General features: G+C 42.1%; 3 protein-coding genes across 16 annotated transcripts in view; 1 reads left to right on the top strand and 2 right to left on the bottom strand.

Moving 5' to 3' along the window:
• The window catches only part of PGM1 (phosphoglucomutase 1), a 29,115-nt gene extending 27,919 nt beyond the window's left edge, over positions 1-1,196 (bottom strand). The window contains exon 1 of the mRNA XM_081011810.1: positions 845-1,196. Within this exon, the coding sequence (XP_080867936.1) occupies positions 845-1,090 (246 nt within the window). The 5' untranslated portion in view covers positions 1,091-1,196. The remainder of the gene's footprint in view (positions 1-844) is intronic.
• ITGB3BP (integrin subunit beta 3 binding protein) overlaps positions 1-12,693 on the top strand; it is a 90,048-nt gene that overhangs the window by 13,759 nt on the left and 63,596 nt on the right. The gene's annotated exons all lie outside the window — the stretch shown is intronic.
• EFCAB7 (EF-hand calcium binding domain 7) overlaps positions 1-12,693 on the bottom strand; it is a 53,736-nt gene that overhangs the window by 14,652 nt on the left and 26,391 nt on the right. For 4 of the 12 annotated variants that reach the window (XM_081011775.1, XM_081011776.1, XM_081011778.1 and 1 more), the window contains 5 exons: positions 12,265-12,372; positions 10,746-10,830; positions 8,377-8,714; positions 6,960-7,002; positions 3,808-3,883 (listed from right to left, as the gene is read on the bottom strand). In XM_081011775.1, the coding sequence (XP_080867901.1) occupies positions 10,756-10,830; positions 12,265-12,372 (183 nt within the window). In that variant the 3' untranslated portion in view covers positions 3,808-3,883; positions 6,960-7,002; positions 8,377-8,714; positions 10,746-10,755. Of the gene's footprint in view, positions 1-3,807; positions 3,884-5,479; positions 5,546-6,959; positions 7,003-8,376; positions 8,747-10,205; positions 10,831-12,264; positions 12,373-12,693 lie in introns of those variants that run through there. The other 8 variants (XM_081011779.1, XM_081011780.1, XM_081011784.1 and 5 more) reach the window with 8 other exon arrangements.

Genomic DNA, 12,693 nt, shown 5'->3' with positions numbered 1-12,693 from the left:
CACAAACACCCCCCTCTAATGGCAACGGATGTGTGTGTAAAAATAATTAACTTACCTAAGCAGTACCTCAGTCCCAACTTGCTCTAACTTTACTGGTGTTTCGTTCTCTGTTAGCAGTCGCTACAGTCACAAGAAACATTTTCATAAAGGGCACTCTGAACATATTTTTGCCTAGAGCACATCACTTGTGGTTGTCATTAAGGCAACACAAAACGGAAGAGAATGATAAAAAAAAACTCTGTAGGCAGGATAATTTTTTCCTTTGAATTTGATACTAGAAATTTGTATTTGTTTTGGGATTTAAGCTTCAGGTGTGGAATTAGTTTTCCCTTCCTACCACCTTAGACAAGGATTTTAAATTCTCCCATGGCTATTTCTCTTGCTTATGACAATGCAATGGCAGTTCCATTCACCAGCAAATCCTGACAACACTCCACTCAAAATAATGGGGAGGGGACGCATGAAAGGAAGATTAGGAAAAATGAAACTTTATAATGATGCCTACAGCCACTAGCCTAGTGCACAGAGCCCATCAGAGCGCACAGAACACAACCCAAAGCCTGATTAGCAGGCCCAAAGATGACCAGGAAGCAAGGAGCATGGTTTGTGGTGGCAATGCCTGATCATTTTGTTTTCCCTCGGGCAACGAGTTGTCCTGCGCGCCCAGCTTCATTTCACACGCCTGTGTTGCAGGACAGCCGCGGGGCCCGAGAACGCACGAAGGGAGGGCAGGGGAAGCCCCGAGCTGCGCGCCGAGAGGGAACCTCCGAAGCTCGCCAGTTCCGCCAGGGCGCTTGCCAGGGCGCCTAGAGAGCGAGACCCCCGCGCCTCCGGCCCCCCTTACCCCGTTGGCGGCGGCGATGCGGATGATGAGCTGGATCGCCTCCTTCATGTAGAACCTGCCGTCTCCGCCGACCACCAAGGTGGCCCCCTGCCTCTCGGCGGGGTCGGTGGTGGAGATAATGCTCTGGATGAAATTCTCGGCGTAGTTGGCATTGCCCTGGAACACCTTGACGCGCTTGCGGAGGCCGCTGGTGCCGGGCTTCTGGTCGGGGTAGGCTTTGGTTTTGACGGCCACGATCTTCACCATGGTGCCGAGGGCTGGAGCTGGATCGGGCGGGCGCGCTTGGGGAGCTGGGCTGGCTGCAGGGTGACTCTGCCTTCGCCTCTCTCCGCCTCTAGTAGCAGCGGCGGGGCTGGACTTCGGCAGTCACCTCTCACACCGAGCAGCCAGCTCCGCCCTCTTAAAGCCGCAGGCGCCGGAGATGAGACTCCCCTTCCGGATCGCCCGCCTGCAGCCCCACTCGGCGCTTCCCCTTCCCGGCTGGGTGCTGCGCCGACGAAGCCCGAGCCTGTGCTCACTGATTTCATACTGAAGCAGGTATGGATGTATAAGACGGCGGCAGCCCATAGCCGACAGCGGGAGTACGCACAGATTCGAGACATATTTCATTCATGACTATTTCACTTTGTTCAAACAAAATAAAAAAATCCCTTCCAGCAGCACCTTAGAGACCAACTATGTTTGTTATTGGTATGAGCTTTCGCGTGCATGCACACTTCTTCAGATACCAAAGGATAAATGGACATAAATCTGATATCAGGAATCGCAAGACAGAGAAACCAGTAGGAGAAGACTTCAATCTCCCAGGACATTCTATACAAGATCTCAAAGTAGCTGTCTTATTACAAAAGAATTTCAGAAATAGACTGGAAAGAGAAGTTGCTGAATTGCAACTTATTAACAAACTTAAAACCATGGAGAGACCTGGTCTGAATAGAGACATTGGATTCTTATCTCATTATACACGATAAAGCTATTTTTAGCCATCTCACCCCTTGCTTTTTCCTGTAAGACCAATTGCAGTCGTTAACAGTCAACAGGTTTAGCACACCTATCAGCCATTCACCCATTCCCACCACCCTTCTGAGTAATACCCCTCCCCACCCTCTCACTATATATAAGGGTCTGGTGACTTTTGTTTCAGTGTATCTGAAGAAGTGTGCACGCATGCGAAAGCTCATACCAATAACAGACTTAGTTGGTCTCTAAGGTGCTACTGGAAGGATTTTTTAAATTTTATCATAGACAAAGTCCAAGCTTTTATTTGTCCATCACCTTGCTCTTTGGGGGGCAAAACGGGGTCTTTGAGCTGTACATCAGCACTGCTAACAAATATATAATCATCAACTAGTTCTCTTGCATATGGGTTACCAATCCACCTTCTGCTAGTGATTTTATTTGCTCACCTCCTTAAAAAAAAATCACATCTGAAGTATGGTATAATCTCTTCATTCCAGTTTTAACTGTATCAAAGCATGGTTAAGTGTAACAATCCTATATTACTTCCTTGCTTATCTGTCACCACCTCCCTCATCCTCCATGGTGTGCTGAATTTAAGATAGTAAGCTCCTCGGAAAGGGGCCAGCCCCCTTATACATTGAAAAACACCATGTATACACATACAATGTTAATTATAATCTATTTTATTCAATTAGGCCACAATTTTCAGAGAAGGGAAGATGGCTTGGGGGGGGGAGGTTAGGTCAATAATAAAGTCAAATGGTTAAAAACAAGGGATTGTAGCCAATGCTAATTTTACTCAGAGTAGACACATTGACATTAATAAGCACAACTTAGGTCCAGGAGTTCCCATGGGTCTACTCTGATTGGACCTTAGTGTGATACAACCCATTTTGATTTTTTTTAAAAGCTCAACAGATCAAAGCATTCTAAAATAAGCATTATGTGCCACACAAATTGCTTTTGGAGTTTATAGCTCTGGGTTACTGTACACTGATGAGTTCTGAAGTGGAGCTTCTCAAACTGGTTACACTGAGCAATGTTTCCTGAAGTTGCAGTATCTTGGATACAGCTTTTTTCTGGATTAAAATCAGAAGCAAACTTCACTCCACTTTTTAAAAAGTGATTTCTTCATAATGGAACAATGAGCAGTCAGGTAGAAGATTAAATACTGCATATGCCCCAGTTATTTAAAGTATTTTTACCCCACTTATCAGTGGCAAAAAGGCTCCCAGAATGTAATATAAATATAGATATAAATAATAAGACAATCCTTGTCCCTCAGGAATAAAATAAAAAATGCACAATATAAATGGAAAAAGAATTGGGATGGAAGAGGGGAAATAAGCCATTTTCATAATGGCTACTATTGGTAATGGAATGCTGCACTAAACAGACTTTAGTCTGACCCTGCAGAGCCAAGTCATATGCTCTTATGGTGATGCTCAATTGTGTGTAGTTTCTCCAGTTTTCTTAGTTTACGAAATGTAGCCACAGATGTAGCCTTCTGTGATGGAAGACTAAGTTGAGTGTGTGAGACAGGGGCTGCTTAACCCTTTCCCCCCAGATATTTCTCACAATCTTCTCCAGCTGTTTTACCTTGCAATGGGGGGGGGGGTTATGGTTAGACAAAAAGAAACATGTACCTGTATTTTTGCCCCTCTGGATGAGAGGGAAGAAAGAAGTTTTGTAAGGAACAATTTTAGCAGGGGTGACCCCTCTCCTTATTTGGCAGCTGACACTTTGGCAAATGCATTTTATAAAAGAAGAAACTCAGAGAATAAATACTTGGAATAATAATTTCCCCAAATGTGGGCGTTTTTAGACAACTGACACCTGGGAAAGGTGTTTAATAGTCCTTAGAAGTCTGTGTGTGTCTGCCTAAGCCCTTAGACATTACTTCATGCTCTCACATATGAAACATCTGGTTTGTGCAAAGTGAATGACTGCTTTAATCTAGCTTCAAATAGGCAAGTATTAGAAGAAGAAAAAACTCCACTTACTGTTTGGATAAAGGTCAGAGTTGCCTCATCTGAAGTCATGTAGAGACCTCTTGCAGGTTCTGCATGATGCTGTAACCTGCGGAGTGTGGCATGAGGATGGAGTTTGGAATTATCTAGCAAAGCATTTATGCATATTGTCATAATTTTATAAAAGTCTTTTTTAAAAAAAAACAACTTAATACCATCACCGCTTAAAATTAAATAATTCGGCATCCTACAAACCAAAGTATAAGCATGGTTTTGCAAATCCTATTTGACTTTCATGAAGCTTTATTTTACTTTAGAACAACAAAAAGCAGTTCTCATTATTTTGTTCTTAAAAATTAGCTTACCAGAGGCTGATGCTTTCAGCTACAGTACAGGGAGGCCCACACTGGCAAGCCCTCTGAAAACAAGAATTCTGCCTTGTCTTTGGGTTATATAGATGGTAACTACCAACAATTGTGCTAGATCATGTAGCCTTACTTTATGATGGAAGAGACGTATTTGTTTGGCTTTTTCAGTCCAATATACAAAGGGAGATGGAAAAATCCATGGATAGTTTGGTTAGATAATGGTCTGGTAACACCAAGGTCACAGGCTCGATTCCTATATGGGACAGCAGCATATTCCTGCATTGCAAGGGGTTGGACTCGATGATCCTCAGGGTCCCTTCCAGCTCTACAGTTCTAAGATTCTGTGTGCACCGCCATAGACACCATGCATGGCAATATTTGGTAAATGGATGCCTTTATTCATGAGCAGCAAAAGGGATCAGTAGATGTTTGGTGATGGAAAAAACTGCATACACAGAAAATCACACTATGCTTGCCCTGATGGAACAATTGCCAAGATTCTTAAGGTATACTGGTACAAGGAAATTTAGGACTTTAAAAATCAGTACCTTGATTTATTATTTTTACTTATCTCTCTATACTTTAGAGGCCTTCCTTATACTTTAGAATACATGGTTCATTTATTATTCCTTGTTTAAACATGTTGTTTTAGCTTCTCTGTTTAAAAATTACTTTCCAAACATGAAGTTTTCATTAGTTCTACAGTTTCTTCTATATATATATATATATATATATATATATATATATATACACACACACACACACACACACACAAACATATATATGAGAACAGTTTTAGACAGACTTAAGCAGGCAGTTTCTGCACTCGACCAAGCATGGTTTAAATTTCATAACTGACATTTACTTGCCTAGTATCCTGTTACAGCATAAGAAGCCAGTCTACAAGAGTGGCTGTGATATAAATATAGCTTTTCAAGACTTCTTGCACTTTCTTAGACAAGGTCACATAAATCTGATCTCTTATTTAAATTATAAGCCTGTTTTTAGTAGGCAGTTGTAACATTTCCTCATAGGCGTTTTGAAACTTTTTCAATTCTCCCTTTTGAAATGTGAAAACCAGAACTGTACACAGTACTCCAAGTGCAGTTGTACCAAAGATATGTATTGGCTCGGTTTTTCTCAATTCTTTATCTAATTAACCCTGACATGGTAATCATTTTTTCCATAGGTGTCATACATTGTGTTGCCATTTTCATTGAACTATGCACCACTGCTCCTAGCCAGTAACTGCCAGTTCAAAACTTGAAAACATATACATCAAATTAGGATTTTTTACCCCAATGTACATCACTTTATACTTGCTTACATTCACTCACATTGGCTATTTTGATGCTCATTCATCCAGTTTGGAAGGCTGCTTCTGGAACTCCTTTCTGTTCTTACTGTCATAAACAATTTGGGATCGTCAGCAAACTTTGCTACCTTATTGCTCATTCCTAACTCTTGGCCATTTATAAACAAGTTTAAAAACAGCAATCCAAATAATGATCCTATTCTTATATCCCTTCTTTGTAAGAACTCTCCATTTATTCCTACTCTCTGCTTCCTGTTCTGTAGACACTTACTGGTTCCTAACAGGACCTGTCATTTCCCCTAACTGCTTATGAGTCTTTAATGGACATTGATGCACCAGATAAGCTCAGTATAAACTTAATATTGGATTTGTCTTCCCCATAGCAATGGTCACAACTTTGGCGGAGAAGCCATTGCATGAAATTCTTTAAGTTTAACATCAGGCGGGGGGTGCAGTGGTGCATCAACGCCACCACAGAACAGTGGAATAAGAGGGTACCCCTTAGAGGAGTCTAGTTGGAAGTCTCTGTCCAAAAGCCTAGGTGTATGGCAGATGGGCCACAGAGCTTTCTTCAGTGGCTTGGGAGGGTCATCCGTGTAAACCTGTGTCTTGGGGAGGACCCATTAATCCTAGGCTTGACTCTATCATGTGCCTGCCCTCCACCAGCCCTCCAGTGCCTAAGCCAAATCCAACCTACACCGGGAATCAATAAAGTTGTGGCCTAATTTTAAATTCCAGAACATTGCCCTGTCCAGTTTGTTCAGGGCCACTGCATCAACTATGTGCACCAGATAAGCTCAATATAAACTTAATATGGCCATTATCTCGGTCACACTGTTTTCTTCCATCAGAGTCGATGGACAATATGGCGAAGAAGAAAAGACCCTGTATCCACAGGGTGGACATGGTCTTTGAATCCTCTTTGAAATGCCCTCTGTGCACCAGATAAGCTCAATATAAACTTAAAACTGGATTGTGGTGTAAGCTGACAGCCCTTGCTTGAATCAGTATCTGAGCAAGCAAACAGCAGAGCAGTGGGAGCTGAAAGTGTTGGCAGCAGGGGTGCCAACTTGAATAACATATGGGTGGGGCAGGTAAGCCCTGCCCTGCATAATAGAACACATGACGCAGTACACACACACCATTATTATTTCCCCTGCATCTGATGTCAAGTGGATGCAGCTTGGCAGAAATAGTCTTATGGGCTAAATTGGGGCTGAGGAGCCTAATTAGATCTGCAGCTGGAAATTCCTCACCCCTGGCAAAATGACTTGCTAGCGATAGGGGTAGCAATGTGTAAACTTCCTGTTGGTTATTAGGAGGTTATTGGTTTGTTTTAGTTTTATTATATATTTTGTATTCTCATTTTCTGTTGAGAACCATCCTGGGATCTTTGAATGAAGGGTGGGATACTACACACACACCCCATACAATATCTACTGGATATGCTCAGTGTGTTATCATCTCAAAGATCTCTAAAAGGTTAGTTAGACAAGACTTACCCCCTGCAGAACCCATGCTGTTTCTCCTTCAGCAAGACTTATTCTTCCATATGCAGTGGCGTAGCGTGGGTTGTCAGCACCCGGGGCAAGGCAAGTAATTTGCGCCCCCTAACCCATGGATTTGCGCCCCCTAACCTGTGGATTTGCGCCCCCTAACCCATGGATTTGCCCTAACCCCAGATGTTGCGCCCGGTGTGGCCGGCCCCCCCTGCACCCCCCATGCTACGCCACTGGGTTGGCCAGTTGGTGTTAAAAAAGATAGAACTTTTTTTATGTATGCTACAACAGCAGCAAGAATACTCATTGCAAAGTATTGGAAGACGCAAGATTTACCCACTCTGGAAGAATGGCAGATGAAGTTGATTGACTGCATGGGATTGGCAGAAATGACTGGCAGAATCCGCAACCAGGGAGAAGAGTCGGCAGAAGAAGATTGGAAGAAATTTAAGGACTATTTACAGAAATACTGCAATATTAAGGAATGTTGAATGATGTTGGATTGAAATTACGTTAAGTGGTTTCTAGCTGTAATGGTATAAAAGGTTATGAAAAAATGGTTTTTTAAAGTAAAAGTTTAAGTTTCAAGAACTTGGATAGAAAATAAGGTGTTATTTAGCGGTAATGCTATGAGATAAGGATTTGCTGAACAAATAATTTGAACTAGAAAACAAGAAGGGGAGGTATGAGGAGGTCAGGGAAATATGTTATTGAAAAATAAGTTGTGAATTTTATGTGTTTTTAATATATATTTTTTCTATTTTTTGCATTTTTCTCTTTGTATAAAATTGAAAACTTTAATAAATATCTTATTTTAAAAAAAGGAATTTATTAAATTTATTATTTGTGGAGCCCCCGCGGGCCGAGGCAGCCAAAGCCCCCTCCCCTTGGGCGCCCGACGGAGGAAGGAACCATGGCCCGCCGGGCGGCCAGCGGCCTCTCTCCCGGTGCTGGGGGCGCACGGCGGCGGCGGCGGCAGCGGCAGCGGCGGCTTCTCCTCCTCCTCCTCCTCCTCCTCGGGACTCGCTTCTCCGGAGGCTGCCCCAAGGTGAGCCCAAGCCTTTCTCCCTGCTCCGCGTCTGGCTGCCTTGCTCTGCCGCGGGGGCGACAGGGTGTGTGTGTGTTGTGCGTTGCGTTCTGCCTCCCGGGGCGGGAGGGAGCATCCCGGAGCCGCCTCCCCCTCCTCCTCCTGCGCGGGGCATGTGCCAGAGGAGGCTCCCCGGGAAATGGCCCTGGGCGCTGGGGGGTCTGGGCGGCATCCGCGGCGGCGGCGCTGAGCGAGGCGAGGAGGAGAAGCTGCCGGCGGGCGAGGGATGCGCGGGCTGAGCGAGGGGCGTTCCCCTTCCCTCTGGACTCGCGCCCCCCCCAGAAGTTGCGCCCGGTACGGCCGGCACCCCTGGCACCCCCCACGCTACGCCACTGTCCATATGCTTGGCAATCCTAGCTATAACAATGCTTTCCACCAGTTTTCCCATGACAGACATTAATTTTTCTCATGGATGGATGCCCTATGGATCAGCTGATTTGGCAGTTTTTATTTCATCAATAAAGTCTAGAATTTCATCTCTTGTCACCACTGTTTATTTCAGTTCCCAAGATTCCATTCCTTAGAAAGTTAGCTAAAGCACAGGGATCTCTTACATTGTTTGCATTCAAGATTGAATTCTTTGTATCTATGCGATCTCCTTTTCCTCCTTTAGCATGTCTTTGACTCCTTTGTCATCCAACAGTTGAACCGCCTCTCTAGCTGCTTTCCTCCTTTAATGTATTCAATATTATTTATTGTTGATCTTTTTTAAAAAATATATTTTTATTAAACAATTTCAACATAACAAATTATCAGTCCAAATAGTCAATTACATTATTTCCCCCCCTTTTTTCCTCCCCATCCCTCCCACTCCCCCCCACCAAGGACTTCCATCAGCTCCCCTCTGATTTCTTTGCACATATTGCTCTCTGCATGTTATAAAATTGTACATATCCTTGCCTTATCTATCATGTGTTCAACTAATAAATTTGTGGATGCTTATTCAAAACCTGCCAAGGAGTCCAGATCATTTTGTTGTCTTTTTAGGTAATTTGTAAAATTATTTATTGTTGATCTTAATGCTTTAATGATGTGCTCCTTGAATTATTAATTTGCATCTTGGATTGTCCGCCTGATACTTTTTTCCTGTGTGTGTGTGTGTGCGGCAAAGTTTGCATTCCTGCATTCCTATATTACTCTTGGGCCCAGTATTGCCACCCACAGGAATTCCATGAAGGAGTCTGCCCTGTGGGGATTTCTAGTTTGCTTGACTCAAAATCACTGAGGTACAGAGCAACACCACCTCCAGTGTGCCCTTCCCTATCCACTGTATAGTGTTCGTATCTCATACCATGCCTACCACATTTCCATTGTGCTCTCTGTATTCCTTGCTCTCCTTTAAAACCAAGCACTCCAGTCCACCCATCTTTATTCTAGCCAATCTCTAGCATGAGCATATAAACACCTATGCCAGCTCTCTTTTTCCAAATGCCTCTGGCACATGCCTTTCACCTTATGGCATTTGGTATCATCCTCTCACATTTGGACAATCAAACATTTTCACACACATCTCTTAGGGATGTTTTATCCTAAGCCAATACTCAGCTCCTGTTGGCTTTCCCCAATCAGTTCAAAAGCTACTTTGCTACTTCTTTAGTTTAAGCACCAACAGTCTGGTCCCACCCTGAATGGAGGTACTCTTTAGAATGGAGGGGAAGAACTGATAAAAGTGCACACAGCCTGGTTTATTACAGCTCAGGTGAGCAAGCTTATGCCAGTTTACAATTCTCATCCCCCAATCCAATTTAGAGCAAGGAATAGAGCTTGGAAAAAGCAACTTCCCATATATATATATTCCACATATTAAGACTGTCATAAAAATAGTCATGCTAAATATTGCTTATTGTTGTATTAATTCTCACCACCCAAAGCCAGAACAATTAAAATGTTTTCACATTGCTTCCAAAAGATGGCAAACTCAGGTTTTGGCTACTCTTCAAAAATTTAAGTTAATTTTTGTGGATGAGCCATTGCAAATATTGCTCTGTAAATTCATTCTATATACTCCTCACATACTTGCCATAATCAACTGGACCCTCTTGGTATATCTTAGACATTGTAATATGAGGGGTTAATATTTAAAATATCATGGATTTTAGCTATCAAGGGCTCTGTAGGCCAAGTCCATCACCTGCAGGAAGGATAGCACAGACAATGGATGCTACAGACAATGCACTGATTGTATTATTCACAAGGATGAGAATGAGGTGGACCTGCAGGTGCAGTTTTTGCAGAGTCTTCATGACCAGTTGTACACAAACATGCAGCAATAGTACAGGTTTAAGATTATGAATGCATGATTGACCATTTCAGACCCAAATCCCAGATAAAAGGCCACAGCCAGCTTTGCAATCACAGAAAGCTGCAGTTTTGAAAGTGGAGCGAAGAAACTTTGATGTGAGGCATCATCTTCATATTGCACTCTGATGTTTGTCTTTATGCACAGAAATGTCTAGGAATATTAGAACGTGTTTTTTGGATCAGGCCACCTCTGTTAAGTCCCCTGCTTATGTATGAAACTGTACAGAAAGGCAAAGGCTGAAGATTTGTGATAGATTCTTGAAAAGATAACCACAATAATCTAAAATGAGGAACAGATTCTTGGTTTTAAAAATGATGAGATAAATCAAGCCATCCATGTATCAACGTGTAGTGCAAGATTGAATCTTTTCTACAAGGACCAAAAGAATGCCATTTCCTACCTATGATAGCTTAAGGCAAGATAGAATAAACACAGCTGTATATCCATTCTTCTTGCTCATTCTGTGGCATCACATGCTGACAGACCTGCATACAAAAAGCAGAAAAAGGAAATAACAATTTCAAGAGAAAAATGATTTGTATTGTGCAAGGACTATGGAAAGTGTCGATAGTTACCTAGGATATATTAACACACACATCCCATTTATTTTTCTTGATTTGAATGTTTATCCCACACTTCCCCTGTAACTAGTTATAGAATTACATCTATGTTTTGACTTTTGTAAATACGCTAGAGATTTACCTCTAGAATTCTACATAATTACCATATTTTTGAGGAAGCATTGGGAACTGCTGGGGGGAGAAGGAAATCAGCAAAAATCACCCCTTCCCTCCATTAGTGACACTTCCAACTAGAGCAAAAGCACAAGGAAGACCAAGTGGATTCCACCCACTGAGGATTACTGGCCAAGCATCCTTTCCCTCCATTATTACACATTGTGAAAACCCTGATATACTATTGTGAAAAAGCCTAGACTTTTGGTTAATGAAAAGCATGAGAAACATAACTGTTCTACAATATGTGACAAGCCATTCAAAATATACCTCTGCGGCTGCAATGTGTGAAATGGCGGGCTGTGCACTCAATGCTCACATGCATGTATTTAAGTGGATGTGCACTATGGGTAATATGCATTCATTCCCACAAAGTGACTGAACTCTAGTGACTCCGTGAAGGGAGCGAAAGTGTGAAAAATGAGTCTGGCAACTTGTGCTAACAAAATTTCAAAAAGGGAACCCTCAAGGCAAAAACAGGGAGAATGCTTTTCAAGTATAGTTACCAAAAACTCAGTACTATACCTGGGAACTAGTGACAGCTGGGTCATATGTAATAGGGAAACAGAACAGAAAAAGGCACAGGCATGGACACTAGAGGCAGTTTCTCCATCAGCTGTTCTTGTACCAAAACATTCACATTTAGAGAACAGTTTGGGGGTTTACTTTGGAGAGGTGTTCACTGGGGAAAACACTGAAAATTGTTATTGTGAGATCCATGGGTATAACTCTAGATCTAAGATGTGGTGAAATGAAGTTTATCCTGTACTTGAAAGCATTGTGCAAATTTGTAGAATAGGAAAACAAATCTATCAACAGCATGAAATAAATACTGTACACATTTGGCTATGATGAATGCCAATACCCAGCCATGGACACAAAATGTATTTTCAAAGTCTAGCCTATCACGTTGTCTAGACTTTCCTAAAATTTGACACTTTTTCTTTTCACGTGTTCAAGTCTGCAAGAAAATGTTTTTAAAGAACAGGACATAAATGGTTGTGTATAACGTTTTGTTTACAGCGTATTACTGCACAGCTTTAAACAGCATCAGTTTTGTCCCTGGTTTGTTTGTGGTATTGTTTTATTACATTTGCTGTTTTAAGCTGCCCTTTGGACCCTGACAGGTCAAAAGGCAGGTCAAAAGGCAGAATATACATATCTTAAATAAATAGATGCAATTACCATCATGGAGTTGGATGCTACTTCAATGGCAAAAGTGTTGAGTCCTCTATTACTGACACAGTTTCTACTTTGCTCATTGTTGAGGTGAATTACTGTTTTGCTTTCAGACTGTTAAGAGAAAAGCAACTTTAGCATAAACACATTTAGAGCAGTATCAATCCACGGGATTAATATTAATGACACTACAAGAAAAAGCAAGACCATTAAGAAATTATCTAAATACTGTCCATTGAAAAGATCATAAACCTAGTATTAGCTATGGGAGTTCTGCTTTTAACTCAGTCTATACAGGGCAGTGATTTTCAACCCCCTTGAGGCCCAGGACCCATCTTTAAATTCAACCAGCAATATCAGATAAACTTATTTTTGTTTTGCTTCTTAAAAATTGTGTGTGGCTTTTTATGTCCCTATCTCTAGCCTTAAAAGACC

The sequence above is a fragment of the Podarcis pityusensis genome, assembly GCF_964106645.2.
Source record: "Podarcis pityusensis genome assembly, chromosome: 6".
NCBI lineage: Eukaryota > Metazoa > Chordata > Lepidosauria > Squamata > Lacertidae > Podarcis > Podarcis pityusensis.
Note: the sequence above shows the minus strand (reverse complement) of the source record. Positions and strands in the feature narration are given on the sequence as shown.